The sequence below is a fragment of the Echeneis naucrates genome, chromosome 7 (assembly GCF_900963305.1).
Source record: "Echeneis naucrates chromosome 7, fEcheNa1.1, whole genome shotgun sequence".
Taxonomy (NCBI): domain Eukaryota; kingdom Metazoa; phylum Chordata; class Actinopteri; order Carangiformes; family Echeneidae; genus Echeneis; species Echeneis naucrates.
This window is the reverse complement of record NC_042517.1, coordinates 25,296,128-25,315,622: the sequence shown is the minus strand read 5'-3', so window position 1 is coordinate 25,315,622 and position 19,495 is coordinate 25,296,128. Positions and strand designations below refer to the sequence as shown.

The 19,495-nt window shown below is 41.4% G+C and overlaps 3 protein-coding genes across 4 annotated transcripts; 2 read left to right on the top strand and 1 right to left on the bottom strand.

Annotated features, from left to right (window-relative positions):
* Positions 1-1,257: 1,257 nt before the first annotated feature.
* On the top strand, positions 1,258-3,009 carry pdyn (prodynorphin). The gene is made up of 3 exons (XM_029507003.1): positions 1,258-1,320; positions 1,738-1,861; positions 2,280-3,009. The coding sequence occupies exons 1-3, from the start codon at positions 1,262-1,264 to the stop codon at positions 2,838-2,840; spliced, it is 744 nt and encodes a 247-aa protein (XP_029362863.1). The 5' UTR covers positions 1,258-1,261; the 3' UTR covers positions 2,841-3,009.
* A 929-nt stretch (positions 3,010-3,938) lies between these two features.
* On the bottom strand, positions 3,939-13,253 carry gmeb2 (glucocorticoid modulatory element binding protein 2). Of its 2 annotated transcripts, none has more exons than XM_029507199.1 (10): positions 12,642-13,253; positions 10,774-10,999; positions 10,596-10,681; positions 9,685-9,809; positions 9,493-9,596; positions 6,548-6,705; positions 5,947-6,015; positions 5,692-5,829; positions 5,006-5,128; positions 3,939-4,889 (listed from the first exon to the last, which is right to left on the bottom strand). In XM_029507199.1, exons 2-10 carry the CDS (start codon positions 10,914-10,916, stop codon positions 4,252-4,254), a joined length of 1,584 nt encoding a protein of 527 aa, XP_029363059.1. In that variant the 5' UTR covers positions 10,917-10,999; positions 12,642-13,253; the 3' UTR covers positions 3,939-4,251. The 2 variants fall into 2 exon arrangements, with proteins under 2 accessions (XP_029363059.1, XP_029363058.1); XM_029507198.1 differs by having other exon boundaries at positions 10,774-10,947.
* Positions 13,254-13,786: 533 nt separating this feature from the next.
* tpk2 (thiamin pyrophosphokinase 2) lies at positions 13,787-19,294 on the top strand. Its single transcript, XM_029506819.1, has 8 exons — positions 13,787-14,034; positions 14,112-14,353; positions 15,204-15,267; positions 15,335-15,465; positions 15,568-15,686; positions 16,640-16,772; positions 17,819-17,915; positions 17,994-19,294. Exons 1-8 carry the CDS (start codon positions 13,965-13,967, stop codon positions 18,041-18,043), a joined length of 906 nt encoding a protein of 301 aa, XP_029362679.1. The 5' UTR covers positions 13,787-13,964; the 3' UTR covers positions 18,044-19,294.
* Positions 19,295-19,495: the final 201 nt, after the last annotated feature.

Sequence of the window (19,495 nt, the reverse complement as noted above, 5' to 3'; positions counted from 1 at the left end):
TGCAGCCCAAAACGTCACTGCTCTGGATCACCCTCAGTTCTTGTATTGGCCCCTTTTCAAAAGCAATGCTAAGACTGCTAAAAAATATCAAAAGGTTTTGGCCCTGGTTCTGGATGAGACAACAAAAGGAAGTAGTGAATATACACTCCAGTCCACACGAACATCTGAAGATCTTCTACCATATTAGCCATGAAGGTTTATGGGGTGAAAATGGCAGTGTCATGTTCACAGTTTGTTCTGTTCAGGTCAAGGGTCGGCAACCTTCAACATTAAAAGAGCCATTTGGGCATTGTTCCGACCAAATAAAACCCACCTGGAGCCACAAAGCCTACCTTAGCTTACCAGGGGTTGAGAGCTCACCAGCCTGTCACCACCAGGTGACACAAACAAGGTGGGACACATATTTTGACAAAATATAAAAAAAATAAAAATTAATTAAAAATAATAAAAAAAAAAACACGTTTTATTTTGCTGTTGCAAGATAACCCGAACCTCTAGAATCATAAATAACAAAATAGAATACAATTTATTTACATTAAATAGCTGTTAGACAGCACAGCGGCATAGTGGTTACTGCTGTCCCGCCACATTAAGAAGACTGGACATAAAAAGTGGACATGTCCGGGGAAAAGAGGACGTTTGGTCACCCTAGGTTATTTGGTGACTCTTAGGTCTGAGTGTGAGTGGTTGTTGGTCTCTGTCTGTCTCTGTGATGGACTGGTGATCTGTCCAGGGTGTACCCCGCCACTCACCGGGAACGTTGGATGGGAATGGCTCCAGCACCCCGGGAAAAGGTAAGCGGTCCAAGGTTGAAGATGAACGAATGAATAAATAGCTATTATTTATTCATATTATCCGGTTGCCCCCTGATTTAGGTAGTCAAAAACATCAGTTTTAGAAATGACCATTTCCAGTCCCAAATTCAAATAATAAATTATAATATTAGATGGCACCAAGGTTTTCTTGTCCTTTTGGGGGGGTGGGAATCTTTTTTTTTTTTTTTTTTTCTCTGTTGGAAATGATAACGCTTTGTTTACTGGTCCAGCCCCCCAAGACATGAGTTGAGGTTGATGTCTATTATGTTCACCGCCTCCCCATTCGCAAGCTTTGTGTGGGCGTTGTGCCAGCTCCTGGAGCGGGAGGCGGTGTGTTATTTACGCAGTGTGTTTCCCTCCCATTGGTCCGCCGTGATGCGCCTGGCTGACACAGACAATAAAAGAGCGAGGAACCCAGCGGGAGAACCTGTTGAACTTTCCGTTTTATGGTAGATGCGCCTCTCCAAGTCTTAACACGGCTGGAAGTATCTGTCCGACCCTTCAGGTACCGACTCTACACTTCACCCGTCATTGTCTTTCTGAAAGTATGAGCTGTAGCCTACCTTGGATTGTTCTGTTTTCTTTTATTTCGCGTTTGTTTGTTTGTGGTGTTTCTCTGCTTGATCCAAAAAGCGCAGTGATAATAGAAAGACTTGGCACCACTGCTCAAAGCGCATGGCTCCGAAAGGGAAAACAGACGTGTACTCTGATCAGTAATTTCATTATTCTACAGCTAATTTAAAAACTATTTTCATCAGGTGATTAACAGCGCAGGTCGAGTCTTTTCATTATTTGACTGAATACTTAAAGGAGGCGATCCAATTGCGAGTCCCATCTCTTTCAGACTCACTGGTTATATTTATGTTGTTTTTCTTTCTGTCTGTGTATGTGTGCACTTTTGTGTATCACGGATCTGGTGAAGAATGGAGTGGTATGTCCTGGTGCTGATGCTGAGCTTGCCGCCTTCCATGTACACAGATTGTCCTTCACAGTGTCAGAAATGCGCGCAGCAGATCCTCAGCAGCGATGCCACCTTCAGGAGTCTGGTAAGTCCCTGAGCCCTGGTCCAGCAGCAGGGAGGGCTGGAGATGGAAGGATGAACTGCTGCTGGCTGGATAGGTTGTTGTGTCTTTGCTGCACATTAACTACTTTATAGTGAAACCAGAGAGCAGAAACCTCGATGAAAGGGTGTGTTGTCATATATTATATACAACGTGTATTATTATTATTGTTATTATTATTGTTGTTGTTGTTGTTGGGTGGTCTCTTACTTCTACCCAAACGCTGATCATAATAATATATTTGATAAGGTGACGTTTTATTTATTTTATTATAATTCAGATTTCTTCCATATGAGGCTGAAGTTTAAGGAGTAATGGTTAAATGGCTCAAAATTTCGCCGTAGTAGAAAAATAAATCAACAAACAATAAGTAGGCTTGTGTCACTCTCTGTGTGTTTTCCAGTCCTGCAGGGCGGAGTGTGAGGCTCAGCTGCATGGCTGCGGCCAGGCTCCGGGGCTGGCGCGCCTCAGCCAGGATGAAGCCGCGGCGGAGGAGGACCTCCAGCGGGCAGACCTGGTCAAACGCTACGGAGACTTCATCAAAAGGATCGACAACAACAAAAACAAATTCTTCTCCTCCAGCGAAAACTACATCCTGAAAGCCGGAGCGCTGCCTAAGAAATATAAGGACTTGCTGAAAATGCTGGAGGAGAGGGAGGCGGACGCGCCGGAGGACGCACGCGGGGCCGCGGACGACCAGATGCTCCGCAGTTACGGTAAACGTTACGGCGGCTTTTTACGTAAGTTTGGCCCCAAGTCAAAGAGGAGTAGTTCGGAGGAGCAGGAGAGCCAGGTGCCCGAAGAGCTGCAAAAGCGCTACGGAGGCTTTATGAGGAGGGTTCGACCCAAGTTGAACAACCTGAATTGGGACAAGAGGTACGGAGGTTTCCTGCGCCGCCACTTTAAAATCTCCGTGCGCTCGGCGGAGGAGCCGTATTACTCCTATGATGAGCCGAGTTTATAGAGGAACCCCGCGGAGACAGAGAAATCCGAGGGAACTGGTTCACTTCAAATGCCAACATTTATCCACGAAGTAACATATGCCTGCTGATCTGCTTGTAGCCTTCTCGGTTGCCTGTCTGTGTTAATGGCGTCACGGTTCGCTTGTTTAATAAAAACAGTACGTCCCAGATTTAAACGGAAAATGAAAGATTTTAGCCTCAGTGTGTCCCGTTCCTTTGCACCAAACTATTCAAAAACTTGGCATGTTTACATTTTCTTACTCACTGACTAGCACAACAAAGCTACATTTGATCATCATTTTGTCACTGTGTGGCTCTTTGCATAAATTTAACATCTCTCCAATATGTTCCATAATCTGGTTCTGACATTTGATTTCACCTGCCGGTCCTGGACAAAGCGAGTTGAGTTCAGCAGATAGACGTCTGTGCCCAGATTATCCAGTTATTCTACAGCAGAATAATTCTTGTGTTCAGTAATATTTCAGCTTGTCAAAAAAAAAAAAAAAAAAAAAAAAACATTGTAATCCAACAGTTTTTCTTCCCACAACACCCGAATCACCCTTTGTTATGGATACGTTTGGTGTCTTATTCCTCCACGATCCAAACTCAAGAGATGCTACTGAAGCGTTTTCTGAACGGGTGAAGGCAAACCAATGAGTCACTGAACATCAATATCATTGCGCCATCGTGTGGTCAAATGAAGTCACGTTTGCTCCTATGTTGGTCTCATCCCCCGCCCTCCCTCCTTCCCATACACACCCCTCAGTGTCAATGCGATGCACGGCTAATCTGTTTGGTTCTTAATGGTAAACGGGATTGAAGCAAAGCAGAAACTTCAGTATTGCATCTTCAAGGTTTTCCAATTCATATGAACTACTGCTGCAGCGACATGTGCTGCTCACAGCCAACAACCACCACGACAGCTGAGTAAAGACTGATGAAGACAGTGAGCTGCAACTGAAAACACTGAAGTGGACTTCATATTAAAATGTTTTCTTTGTATTTTCACTTACAAGGCTGAGATCAAATAAGCAACATTTTGAGTCCTTTTATCAATTTCTCAGTGGAGTTGAACAGTAAATAAGACATTCACATTTACAATATGTAATAAGTCAAACTTTATTCTCAAAAATTGAGATTTACAGACAGGTTTCTGTTTCCAAACCACTGTATTAAATATATTACATACAAATACATATTTACAACAAAGCACCACTGAAACATCCTTACACCAGGTCCCACTCTAACAGAAATGTAGGCATCTGCAGTGTGAAATGCCCATGACAAGGGCTCCTACATGATGAAATGAGTAAAAGTCAAAACGTGGACAAGGCCTCTGCAGTCACAACAAGCGTTCAAATGGTGAAGAGGTGAAATGGCAAAAGGGAGGGTGGGGGAGTCCTGCTGTCTTTGTCACTGCTTTTCAGGTGATTGCTGCCCATCAACCTCTTTAGTCTTCTCTGGCTGACCTTCAGCCTCCTCCTCATCATTACTCTGGTCTTTCTCGTTGGACTCATCAATGGTTGCCGTGGTATCCACAACGTTAATGCTACCAACTTGATGTTGAATGGAGGTACTCTGTGTGGTAGCTAAGCCCTGCAGTGTGGATGGCAGTGTCACCAGCTGGAACTGAGAGCCAACCACCTTAACAAATGCTGTGGAGGCTGCAGAGGCTCCAGTAGTAGCTGCGCCCTCCTGACCTGCTGCTGTTGACAGCACAGTGAGGTTAGAGGAGTCGGCCAACAGCTCTGAGCCAGAAAGCGCAGAGGTTAAAAGAGTGTAGGCACCCAGGTTACCGCTGGCCGGGGTTCCTGCCACTGTCAGTACCTTTCCCAGTGGCAAACCACTCAGCTGGTTGAGAGGCAAAGTAATTTGGGTGGGAGCACTGGTGACTGTGGCAGGGCCAGAGATGGTGCGTGTTAGACGGGGGCGTTTGGATGGGAGGGGTGCAGGAACCGGAGTGAGGGTCATCAAGACATTGTTGAGGTGCTGAGATTTGCTCTTCAGCTCCTTGGCTCGTTTCCTGTGCTCATCACACTGCTGCTCTAGAGCTACAGAAGAAGACATGTTCAGTATGTACAGACATACGCCATGATGTTCAATACTGTGAATGAGGGTGTGATTTTATCGTCAGTCTGGAACCTCTAATGAAGACTCTCATACTAACCAGCAAGGCTGCGGGTGTACTGTTCTCTGTAACGGTCCATCTGACTCTTATGACTGGCTAGAACCTTCTTCACAAGGTCTAACATCCCAAAGTTCTGCACAATATTGTTGAGCAAAACTGCATCTAAACAAACAACAACAAAAAACAAAAACAAGACACAAACAAAACTTTATGTTCAATGGGATATAGCCATTATTTGGACCTGTTATTTACTAGTAATCGGGCCAATGGCTACATTAGCTGCTGGAAGTATGGTACATTCCAAGCTCTTGAGATAGATCAAGTACTTAACTTCAAATTCAGCTTTACAGTCCTCTCCACATACATGTTCTTTCATGAAAGGAAATTCCTCATGGAAGATATTATCACATAGAATTTAAGTTGTGGACTAAAACAGGAAAACACATAAATTGAAGATCTTCATTGACTAACCTAGTGACTGGCAACTTATTGTGACTGTGGTGGATTGTGAGGGTAGTGTAACTCCCGACCATGTGAGGTAGTGGAAGTGAGGAGTTGGCTTGAATGTGCAACTTCCTCAAGCCTTGACATCGGACATATATAGAGTGTGGTATAGAAGGCTCAGATTCTCAGATGCTCAGATTACAGAGTGAAGAGAGGGTCATAATTTTTGTTCTGAATGTTTTTTCTGTACCTGATCGACTCAGAATGTGTGCAGCTCAAACCTTTGACCTGTAGAGGAGGGTCACACACTCTCTCCTGCAGCCCCTTCAGCACCTCCTGCAGCTGCTTCTGGAAGTCCTCCACCACCTCATCCAGCAGCCCAGCCTCTTTCACTGCACGCCAGAACAATACAGAGTCCTCTGAGAGCACACACACACACACACACACACACACACGTGAACAAACAGAAAAAACGAGAAACTCTTTTCATGGAATCAGTTCATTACACAGCGAACATGTGCATGCAAGCTGATCACCTCCAATGGCTGTGACCCACTCTGAAGTTTCTTCTATAACCTCAGGAAACAAGGTTGTGGCTCCGTTTGCTGCAAGACAAAGAGCAGCAAACCACATCACTACAATCTGTTTCAGAATTTGAATCTGATGTTAGTGCAGAAGCTCCATCCTCCACCCTCTCTGATCTTGCTCTCAACTGACCCAGACTACTATATTGTGATATTATATGAGAAAAGGCTTGGCTCTTTGAGAATCTTTCTTTCCGTTTGTCTGTTTGATCCAAGTGGGAGAACATTTCACTTCTTTAATGATATGGCATAAGTTAATTTGATTACATTTTCCAGGGTTTATTTTTCTTCTGCAATATCTTTGTTAATACATTTTGACTACATACATCTGCCTCTCTGTCTGCTTGAAGAACATCCCATCCAGTACCTACACGTTACATCTACCCTTTATATTTATTGGCAGCAGTACAGAAGCCCTCTGCTAGTGGTCTAAGTCAATAATATTCAGTGTTTAGTTAAGCTCTACTACCACACCTGTGTATCAACAAACACATTAGTGTTACCATCATTAAAGCAACTGAACTTGTGCAATGACTAAGGCTGTGTAACTTACAGTCAGCAGATGAGGGGGTGGCAGGGACCAGGTCAGCTGACTGATCACTGCCGATGGATACCTTAGTTCCGACAAGGTCTATCTTAGTGCTGCGGCAGGTGTTGGAGCAGACCTTTGTGTGCTGGTAGAAGTCCAATTCACCTGAGTCCATGATCTTTCTGTGAAATTAAATACGAAGAGGTGTGATACACAACATCTGGATGCAACATCTGTTTACTGACAACAGTGATAGAGCAGTGCCACCCAGAGGCTGCCTATTTACTGCACATGAGCCATTAAGACCAGGCAAGACCTGGACTCGTGGAATAAGCGACATAATCTGTCTCATCCACACACCCCAAATGATGTTTGTGTTTCCATCAGGCTCCAGTACTCTCTCATGCAACTCTGTGCTGCTGCTCTGAGAAGAAACTTTCAGGTTACAACTGTAGAAAGCAGATCTATGTGATTTTAGTTTTCTTTGTCTGTTTTGTAACATTTATATGCTCTTGTTCAAGAAGATGACAGGATATAGAGCAGGGGAATGACGTGCTGCTTGTGGCCATATGGTATGTGCCTCAGCCAATCATCTAATAGGTTCTAAATTACTAATGCAAACTTTTATCAGCCTATTGACTTTAGCTTTGCTTGACAGGCGTGCCCATTGATTTCTAATCCATACCAATGAAATTTTTTTAACTTGAAGAGTCTGGTTTTGTCTTGAGCCAATTCTTGGCTGGTGACTTTAAAATAAAAACAGTATGTGGAAACATTTAAAAGTTACTGACAATGTCAGTGTTGAGTTTGTATGTTCTCCATCTGCCAGTGTGGGTTCCCTCCAGGAACCTGGCTTCCTCAGTCCAATGGGACACACATTTAGATTGATTGGTAACTAAATTGCTCATAGGAGTATGAATGGCTGTTTGTCTCTATATGTTGCCCTGGTGATAGACCGGCAACCTGCCCTCACCCAATGTCAAGTGGGATTGGCCCCAGCCCTCTCACAACCCAGACAGATAATGGACTGATGGACGATTAGAAGAGCAAAAAAAGGTCCAAGGGCCAGTTGAAGTCCTGGAGCCCAATACTTTAAACTAATGATAAACCCTTCCTGTCTACAAGACGCTCAATGTGTCATGAGACATGAAATCAAGGTTTTATTGAAAAAATGTAAAGGGTTCTTGCACCATTTTAAGAGTCAAATTTAATGCATTTTAAGACCTCAACAAATAAAATTTAAGACTCATTAAAAAAAAAAAAAAATTTCCCCCTTTTACTTTAAGATTATTTAAGCCTGGCCCAGCTGTAGCTAGCCGATGTCACATACAGCTGGTGTTTTCCTCCTTTCATATGCGACTCAACGGCTTTGAGACTCCTTTGAGGTCCCTAATCAAAAAGTCTTTTTGCATAATTTGCCCATTGCCTCATTGAGTGGGTTTACATGACATTTTAAAAATTCGATTTATTGCGTTAGCTCGGCTGAAACTGGACTTTTAAAGTGCATGTAAACGTGTTAGCTTGCCTGAACTCAAAGTTATCATTATCGAGCTAACACCCCTAGATAATGCGTATGAAGCCAAGCTACTGTTGCATGTATACAGATAATCGGACTGGAGTCAGGACTGGAGCAGGAGTTGCTGATCTGCACATGTTAAAGTTTCATGCCAAACTATGAACCGGAAGTCAAGCGACATATAAAATGTAAACATAAACGTAGGAGGACAGATAAAAGAAGCCAGCTAACTGCTAATGCATATAACATCGTTCCAGTTTACCTCTGAGCCAGTAACTGAAGCTCACCGGCCTGTTTTTCCACCTTCCACCTTTATTGTTGTCTGTGACGTCATAGGTCAATCGTTAGTGGCCCATTACCCACAAGCCGAAAGAGTGCATACCGCCACCTATCGTACCAGAGGTGACATGATTTCAACAAATAGCTCGATTTCACTCCCATGCATGTATACTGGGACAAACATAAGTCCTTTATCGAGCTATAACTGTAGCTCGACATAACTGTGCATGTAAACGTGCTCATTGTTGTCATTGTTGTCACATCCTAAATGCATCCTCTTCAATACATTTGTCGTTAAATTTGCACTGCCCCACCTTTGCATGTTGAAGTAAGGTATACCCACTATAAAGACGTAAACTACACTACTGATTACGCATGACAATTTCCTAAAACAAAAGCCAGCAAAAACAAGCAGGTTTCCACTATGGAGCAGTTCAAGGCACAATACACAGCCCTGTCAATATGTCACAACAGTTAAAAAACTAATTATTTTTTTAATGTGTGCTAGTGAAACACACTGGAAGTTATATGACTGCAACATCGCTATACACTATGGATTGTTGATGGTATGATGTTTATATGACTCTGAACAGGTCATTTTCAATGGCCGAGAGTTCGAATCTATAATTGGCGTGCCGCTGCAGCCTCACAGCTCACGCAGAGTGTCTGCTGTGATCCGTTAACATGGGTGCCGAAATGAAAAGCAACAGGTTCCGCGACGCACACGCGCTGGTCAAGAAGGCAATGAGTCCCAGGCCTGAGCACTTCGATCATAAACATATAAACATATGTCTATGACTTCAACTACAACCACGATGCGCAAAGGCTGCACGCAGCCTGACGTCAGCCTGTCGCTGGTGTACCATAGAGCGGCCATTAATTGCAGAGTCTCTCATTTACTACACGGGCTTTGTACTAAGTTAACCAAACAAGTGGCCTGCACGGTATATTTTACGGTCAACCACTGTGCTCGCCCATCGGCATTAAACACACTGTATGGAAATTTAATACCTACAGCAAATTTATGGTAAATTTAAGACAATTTAAGGATCTTAATTTTCAACATTTTAAAACTTTTTAAGGACCCTCGGGAACCCTGATGTAGTGAAAGAATTAGACAAAGTTGAGTATGTTGAGGGTAGTATGGCTGTCAGTGTATTGTATAAATCCAGACCTGAGCATGGTGCCGTTGAGACGGATGGCTCTCTTCCAGTCCTTCAAAGTGGATTTCCCTGCTAAACACACAAACTCCTTTGGGCTGATGAGCTGCTCTTTAAACTTCCAGAGAGGGTAAAAGTTGTCATTAATATTCCACTTCATCCTAAACTTAACAAATATCACCTGCAATATCTTGTATCAGTGCTACCTGGACACACTTTACATTGATCCCAGGACAGACAAATTTCTTCCAGACAAGTGTTGCTTTGGCATCTCCACAGGTGATGGGATAGAAGACATCAGCTTCTACGTCTACCTCCTCTGTTAACTTCACTGCAGGGACAAACAGAGACGCATTAACACAACCATTTAGTTAACTCTTTTGCAAACCGAAGCTGTTAACTGCATAATAAACATTGTTGCGTTATTTAAGTCATAAAGCCTGACAGACTGAGCCCAGTAGTTACTTAAGAACAGATTCTCATACATGCTTTCATGTCTTCCTCATTTCAATGTCATGCCCTTTTGTCCAAAGGAAATCTGCAAGTAGCCCAGAACTCTATTGTTGTTATGAACAAAGCCCAGTTAAAAGTTTTCACTCTTGTGCAATGTATCCACTGCATAATTAACTGATCTAAATCAGTTAATCATTCAAGTGCTCTTAAAGCACTTTGATTGTGTGGATGAATTTAAAAAGCATCTTAACTCTAAAAATTTGTATACCATGACTCTTATCTATGTTGTACTGGAAACTTTATAGCATCCACATGTTTTGTGTGTTGTTTTTGTTTTTTTTTTAACAATTTTCACACACACACACACACACACACACACACACACACACACACACACACATTTACAAACTATCTAACTATCACAGATTATTTAAAGTTTCACTGTCTTGCCGAAGACACTGTGCAGGAGAAGCGGGGCATCTGTCTAACCCGCACATTATCACTCACAGATTCAGAGTTACTTGTTTATTTAATGTATTTCACAAAAACTTCACCCTAATCTTGGAAATTATCATTTTACAAGATAAGAAGAAAAATGAAAAAGAAAATATCTCCTAAACTACCACAACCACAAAATCTAATAAAGCCCTGAAGGTTACATTACCAATGACTGCCTCTTCCTTTGACAGCGAGTCTGAGCTGCTAGCCTCCACTTGTGTTTCTACTTGTGCAACTGTGAGAATATCCTCCCTGGGAAAATAGATGGAAATTTGTTAAGTTTCACTTTCACAGCTCACTGAGTTTCTGTGTAGACTGCCCTGTGTGTAGTGTGTACAACTTACCCTGGCTGAGGGGTCAGCTCTGCAGTCATCAGCACTGCTTTGTCCTCCTCCACTACAGAAGGCAGGTCTTCATCCACACCCTCTGGTATAGTCACAATCACGACCTCACTCATCTCATGCATGCTGACCTCTGATGAAGCCATGGAGGACAAGTGGTGCTTTACAGCCTACTGTCTGGTAGAAGAGGAACAACGCTTTTGGCAGATATGCACAGAGAAGTGCAGCACTGAAAACAATAAATCAACAACAAAAATATTCTTTATCCTAACCTTTATCCTTTATCCTAACCTTATAATAAATTATAGTGTCACAAAAATCACTGAACACCTCAATAGTCTCCTCTTGGTTGCAATACTACACTCAAATCATGGATTTTTAATAAAAGGAATAACACTTTATCTCTTAGAGCAAATTTCATTTAGATTAAAACTGGGGTTTCTAGTTGCTGTTAATACTCCATGCACCATCATTCCGGATCTGCTGAAGGCTTTTCATTGATTTGTTGGGACATCTGGCAAGGAATGAATTACAGTAGTTCAATCTTGGGGTAATGAATGCATGCACTAGTTTTTCTGCATCCTCTTGAGAGAGAATGTTTCTGATGTTCGCAATATTATGTAGGTGAAAGAAGGCTGTCCTCCATATTCGTTTTCTGTTAAGGACAAAGAACATGTCTTGGTCAAAAATAATTTCAAGATTCCTAAAAGTGGAACTGGAGATCAAGATAATGTCATCCAGAGTGGTTAGATAATGCTTCTTTTAGGTGCATTTTTATCTATCTGATAAATGAGATTTAAACCAGCGTAGTGAAGTTCATATAATTTGAAAACTCGAGAACTCCTTGTAATAAAATATTATTGTCAAGGGTGTCAAATGCAGAACTTAGATCTTACAGGAAAAATATGGAGCCCCATCTGTTGTGTGAAGCCATCAGAAGATCATTGGTAACTTTTGGTAACTTCCTATGCTGATGTTCACACAAACCTGATAGGTATTGGGTTTCTACAGAAGCTAGCTCAGAGATTTTAAAGGTGAGAAAGATTCCAAAAATAAGGCAGGTGTTAAAAGATGCCGTGTTTGATAGTAAGTTAATGACAATTGTAGGTAAGGGCTGATGAATTTTGTCTCTGTTAGTTACAATTTCCATTCATCCACCGCGTATGTATTTCTGGGTCAGAGGGATGCTGGAGCCAATCCCAGCTCACACTGGGTGAGGGGCGGTGTACACCCTGGACAGGTCACCAGTCCATCACAGGGCCAACACACAGAGACAGACAGAGACCAACAACCACTCACACTCAGACCTACGGACAATTTGGAGTCCATAGTTAACCCAAACATGCAGAAACAAAAATACGCGTCGCACATTGATCTTACATTTGACGCACTTTGTCCCGTATAGTCTGTTAAACATGACTTCGCCCCCCCCGTGCAATCGAGTCGGCCGGCCCTGCCAACTAGGTGTCCCTTATTGCCTTCAGGGAGTCGGCAACCCTAACTGTAACAAACAGACCAGCTTTTTCAATGCTCCAATTTGAGTGGGAGACACTGAGAATTAGGCTTCCATTAGACCTATAACCAGGTTTTGGTCTGGGGTTGATTGATAAGCAGGAGATAAAGGGGCAAATAAAAAAAGGAGAGGTGACGCAGAAAATATAAGGCCTATTATTCCACTTCAGTCCTGAGAACTAACAACAACAACAACAACAACAACAACAACAATTGTCACCCCGCATCAAAAGACGATGAAAGTTTGAACGGCCGATTTAGACTTCAGACTTTCGGGGGGATGTTAATGTGTCCTGTAATTGAGCTAAAACAGAACAGAAAGAGTTTATGTGGCATACGAGATGCTGAATAAGTCTTACCTGTTTAACTCTCCGAAGTGCAATCAGTCCTATTTGGTTGATGTAGTTTCGTGGTGTGGTCAAACAACGACGCTATGAGACCCTCGGCGAGGCACGGTGGTTGCTAGCTAACTTTTGTTAGCACTAGCTTAAGGCTGAGAGATGCAGCACATTCGCATCTAGCACGTTTCCGCTTCTATCCACGAAAACACGTCTCTGTCCAGCTCCGACTTTAAAACGCTGGAGTCGAAGGGGGAGCACCTCATCTCATTTTTGGAGGATTAAAAAGGGACTTCATTTTTCTTCTTCGGCGACCACAGCTGACAGACGTAATGCCGCCCTCAACTGACAGCGACGACTCCTTTTCTTCTTCATTGGTGGTTGGCAACCAGTGCTGCACGACCGCCAACGACGAAGGCTCATCTACACTGTAATTTTGAACCGATCCGAGTGAGCACAGGGCCAGTTACTTTGTCCTTAAAGAGGCAGCCCATGTGCCTTCATGTAGGAGCATGCAGTGTGCCATCATATGTTCGATCTGAATACATTTTCTGACCACATAATGACTGTGAGTTTTGCTTTCTTTGCCCATCGTTGCCTTTTAAGCAAAGTTAAGTAAATAAAAAATATATTTAGAATCTGCAAAATAAAAAGTCTACACTAACCCCAACCCTTCCCTTAACTCTGAAGTTTTCTTTCAGAAATAACTATATAAAAATAAAACAATTTCCCACGTTATTTACACTTCTTTGACTTTGAAGAAAAAAAGTGCACAAAGCAATTACAATGGAATAAACTTGTTTGTTTTAAACATAAAGCTAGCTTATGGGTTTTCTGTTCCTGTTTGTTTATTACACAGTACTTAATTGTATATATTTTTGTATATATTGTATATATAATATATATATTTTATATATATTGTATATATATATATATATATATATATATATATATATATATATATATATATTATATATATTTTTTTTTTTTTTTTTTTTTTAATAAATGATTTTTCACTTGTACCTAAATTAAAACAAAAAATTCAATATAAACATCTGTTAAATGCAAACGTTGGTGCTTTTTATTCATAACAGTCCCATATTAGCCGGACTCGCCACTTCCAATATGGCGGACACATTGACGTATCACAGCTGCGGGTCGGCACAGTCATTGGTGTCTCTTTTCATGTGCGTCAGATAGAGCGTCTTGGACAGAGCGGGCACAATTTTTATATCCGGTATCCTGTTCCAATACCACATCCATAACACCAGTCCTTTAGCTGGAGTCGCTTGACAAAGACCAGAATTGACTGCTGAAGCGTTTGAGAAGAAGTTTGAATTTAAAATGGCGAACTCTGTGTGGTCAGATAAAATACTCAGACTCCTCCGCCGAATGAACAGCTTTTATTCCCCAGGTAGAACAGTCAGGTTGTGGTAAAGTACAGATTGTAGACAGGAGCTTTTACGTTGACCTTTTCCATTGATCCAACAGACTCCTGCCGTGCTGCCTGCTTCAGATTTGAGATAGAAGGGGTGCAGGTCGGCTGGATACCTCCTCGCGTAGCCTCGCTGTTGACTCGCTATCCGGAGGTATTTAATGCGCCGCACGGAGGCGCTGTGTCTTTGTGTCACCACCTGGACTCGGACAAAAAGAGGTCTGAGGCTGTGGAGGCTGTCCTGCAAGCTCTGCGACAGGAAGGCTCCCTTAGTCGCCTGAGGGGGTGGAGAGATGAGGTGAGGCAACCCTACAGGTGTTACTGTTGGGGTGATCTAGATCCCCTGGGACCACCTCCACTCCTAACACCCTGACCAGCACTCAGTATAAAGTTGAGGTGCACTTCTTTACCTGATCTCTTTACACTTGGTTTTACTGAATAGATGTGGGATAAATGTATTCTGATAGCATTTTATCTTCCCCACAGTAATTCCAAAAGGCTTCCTAAACTTGTGTATCAGCCAAGAATCCTGATTTGATACCACTGCATAACAAAATGTAACTTAATGCAGTATATGTTATCTTATCTCTTTAGCATGTTACCGTTTAGAACTACAAAGGTTTGCCTAGGAATAATGTTACACTATTGACTAGAAATAAATTCTTGCAGCCGAGTGCAACTTCCTGGACAAACTAGTATTTAAGAATTAATCTCTGGAAAAACTGCAATTTTATCTAAGAGTGAAATTATAATAATTACTCTTCAACTACATTATCTCACTTCAGTGAATGGATTTGAATTTTCGCAGATTGTGTTTGGCCGTATTGTCCATACTATAGCTTTAATGATGTCCCTCACTTCTAAATAACATTGGATGTGTTTGACGACTGGGAAATTGTAAGTTTAGAAATATTCACATTGTGAGCACAATATAAATACAAATAAGAAACTGGAAATGCATCTTGGTACAGCCGTGCACAACATGCTGGTTCATGTGTGACAAGAGGGTTCCTATTTTGTTGCCATTAGATTTATACATTATATATTGGATTAGTCTGTAAAAATCAGAAAAGCAAAACCTATCCGTATCCTATAGCTTATTAATGTCACATTTCTGAGAGTAAATCTGAGGGGGTCTTTTCTTTCAGAAATATGACGTGATGCCTAAATTCTCTGTCCCTCCTTTGATGTGGATGGAAAGAGCAGCTACAAGTAAGTTGTTCTATCTGGCATCATAATTAATAGTTTTGTATGAGCTGACTGTGATATTGTACTACAGGTCTGTTTGGGGTGAAGCGATATGGAGTCCATATAAATGGATATGTTGTCAGTGACAGTGGGGAAGTTAGCATGTGGCTGGCACGGCGCTCCCCACACAAACAGACTTACCCTGGACTACTTGACAATGTGGTGAGTATGGATCAGACCTTAAGGAAACAGTGATAATCAGTGGAGGCCAAAGAGTACCTCAACACTTTATATGAAATAAACCATTGTGTTGCATCTCTAAAGGTTGGAGGTGGTCTGGCTGCTGGTATTGGGATCAAACAAACGCTGGTAAAAGAATGTCAGGAGGAAGCATGTATCCCAGCAGCCATTGCTGAGAAGGCTCGTCCAGTTACCACTATAAGGTGCGTGTGATGCTGCCATGTTTCACCAGGCGAGGGCTTTGTCAGTCAACCTTTTGATCATCTTTGAGATCATCCTGCTGCACAGAACAACATACCTCAATTAAAAATACATTTTCCTGTTTTGACATCAGCAATTCCACCACATTAGAACAAAGTAGGCATCCCTGAAAATGTAGTCAAAAATCAATTAACAAGCAACTTAAACTGTCCACAGCCACTGTCATCGCATGCTAGTTTTCACAACTTCACATGCCTCAACATCCCCATTCAAAGATCCAGAATTTGTTGGTTTCATTAAGCAAGCTTACTTCCTAAAGATAAAGGATCTCCAGTCATCACTGAGAGTTGGGAAACAGGTAAAGCTGTTTTTACAGTTATAATAATTGAATTCTCTATTTACAAAAAAAGAAAAAGAGCAACATACTGAATTGAAACAAACCTACATGAATAAATAAATAAATAGATACATAAATAATCAAACAAGTTGAAAATAATGCAACTAACCTGACAGAAAAATCTGAAAATGGATTAAGAAAATACAAATATCAATATCATGAAGGATGGTACTATAGCACCTCAAGTAACGTGTTAAAAGGATGAACCAGATTGAAGCTTATGATTCTCCATGAAGCATTCTGGTGCAAAACACTGAAATTAAAGTAAACTTTAGTTAATTACATGAAAGCACCACAGGGTACACTAAAGGAGCGCTGGTATAAATGAAACAGCAGCACGAGTGGTGGTCTGTGGGATTGCTTTGGTCTAAACTTACTCTATGTAATGTACCTTGATGTGTCTATGTTATATAAATAAATATGCTTTGCTTTGCTTTCTGAGAGATTAGAACAGACTATTGAAACGTTGATAGTGCAAAAAGTTTGCTTTTTACATCAAATATGTAAAAAACAAACTTGCATGGATTCCACAACTAACCACTTCAATATGTTTTGTAGCTACACCTACCAGGATGACGGCGAAGTGTTTGCTGAATGTCAGTTTGTCTTTGACTTGGAGCTTCCTCTTGAGTTCAAGCCAAGAGTTGGGGATGGAGAGGTGCAGGATTTCTACCTCCTGTCCATTGATAAGGTCAGTTTTCCATAAGATGAAACCATGTGCTCCACTTCTGCACAGTGATTACTGAAAGCCTCTTCAGAATGCCAACAGCATTTCGATGCAGCAGTTTGTTAAAAAGTAATAAGACATAATTGGCTCACACTTTCAAACTGCAGGGCAGCAGAAACAGTCAGTAGAAATACTACTTTTCTTTAATTATTATGATTATTTCCTGCCCCCCTCCCCATCGAGGGGGATCAGGAAAGTCAGGTGTAGCATGATAAGTAATAACAGGCAGCAAGAACCCCTGCTGCTAGTTAGCATTAAGTCTGTATGGTATGTGGGTGCCCTGAAATTAATAGACTTCAAATGAAATGAAGTACAAACAATTCAAACCAATATGAAGTTGTTTTAATAGAAAAAAAATCACTTATATCCTTAACGGCGGTCACAGATCCTACTGACCTAATTTCTTGGGGAAGATCATTCCAGATCCCCATGGTGCTGACAGCAGACACGCCGTCACCCTCAGTTTTCAGTTGGCTCCCTGTGTGTGTAGTTGCATATAAGGAACAAAAAGAGAAAAAGAAAAAGCAATAACCACTAAACAAAAAATTGTGGCGACTCGTGTAAAGAAATTAAAAGAGATGTGATGTCTCTTTGTTCTGGTTAAAGACGCTGGTTGTTGGTTGGTAAGTTGGTCCTCTCACATTATCAGTAGATTTTTTTGGTGAGAAAAGTAAAAACATTGTACTGGTGATGAAGGTGTGATGAGATTAGGATTCAAACTGTGGTCTGTTGTTACATCATTGCGGTGAAGAACAAAATGGCTTTGCTGACTGTATCAAAGAATTTGTTCTCCCTGTCAAATCGTTACATATCAACCGCATGAGTAGCTGCATGGAGCTGTTGTGGTGTATTAACATTAGGTGTTGTTTATTAATTTATGTTGCAGGTCTGTTTCTGAAGGCCCTGTGTTCATTGTGCTGTTAAAAAGAACTGGACTGAACAGAAGTACCTACGTTTTAATACCACATACATGCAATAGGAACGTTTTCTGATTCTTGTCCTGATCTCAGGTGAAGGAGCTGCTGTCCACTGATGACTTTAAACCAAACTCTTCCATGGTTGTCTTGGACTTCCTCATTAGACACTCCTATATTGAGCCTGACACAGGTGTGAGATTATGCTATCAATAATACAATCTGTTGAGAACTGCAGACCGCTTTGGTGATTGTCTTTTTTCCATTTCAGAGCCATTCTATCAGGACTTTGTGGCAGGACTCCATCATGAGTTAGAGTGAAGCTGAGGCCGGAGCCTGTCGACACAGTGTGTTTTGTTTATCCCAGCACAAGAGGCCACCTCATACTATGTGGACTGAACCTCGTATATTTGCGGCTGAGGCAGGTTGCTGAAGGTGGTTGATCTGAGTAAGAAATCCTGTCATTTGCATCATTCTTCTTGGACTGTTGGACATTGGTTTGAGATTAGGAGTCTATGCCCCCTTTTATGAATATTTTCTATTTACAACTCCTTTATCATAATGTTATCTGCCAGGTAGGCCCCAGATAAAGCACCACCATGTAGTTTTTGACAACATGGACATTCATTTTGGATGGCTATGTCGTACCACAGAAAATGCTTCGACCATCTGAATCTTTGTGATAGTACACGTGACCTCAAAGATCTGCTGCACATTATCAAATTTCTCCACTCATGATCATGATCTGTGATGATGAGTGTGTGCTCTTTGATTCTGCCATCTGAGGGCTACAAGCTTCAAACCACGATCTTTAGACTCAGTCATAACACTAAAGCCTTATGTGTCCTGCTAATAAAAAAGACTCCAGGGGCAGAGCACGGACATTATCCGTTAGTTTAGTTTCTTTAGAATACATTCAAAAAGTGATGAAATGTGAGAATACAATCTGTGTACAAAACAACCTTCTTCTTACAGAGAATCCGTCATCAAGGAGTCACTTTTATTTTATAATCTGACGTCTATATTCTCCACTTCTTGTTTTTATTTTAATGCGAATAACCCAACATAAGCCCGTAGACTATCACACAGTCAATATGACATCCAAACGAATAGAAAGTTGTTGTTTTTCCATAGCAATGCATTGTTTTGTTCATTGCTCTTAAGATACAAAAACATCCTGTTAAGGTCAAAAAACAACAGTGTTACTGTGGCACTGCAAAGATGCAGCGGCCCATAAATCATATTCTCTCAGTAAATGAACTTATGTGTTTACCACAAGGACCAACACAAATGTCATCATTTATGAAATTCAGGGAAATGCCGGGGCTGCATATGTCATGCAGACATATGGTCAATCTGAACATTGGCTAAATCTCAGATAAAGTGTGAACTGAGTAGTTAAAGTTGACATCTGACATCAGCACACATAGCTGAGGGTTCACTGGCATCATATTTGTTAAGGCCTTAAAGATATACCACCACCTGAGCTGTCCAGTGTTGATGTGTGCTCGCTTTCTTATAATTAAATAAGGGAATGTGCCATTACCATGTATTGGTTGTTGAAAAATAAAATGACTCAAGGCTTTTTTTTTCTTTTCTTTTTTTTTAATCAAATTCAGTTAGTTTGACGTAGAGCTTGTGGATAACATCTGCAATCTGTGTTTAGGATAGTTACTACTATAATGTCTACCAGGTACAGGGATGAACAAAATCAAGACTTTATTGATGTCTTAAACATTACACTAAAATACAGTGAATGTGTTACTCAAATTA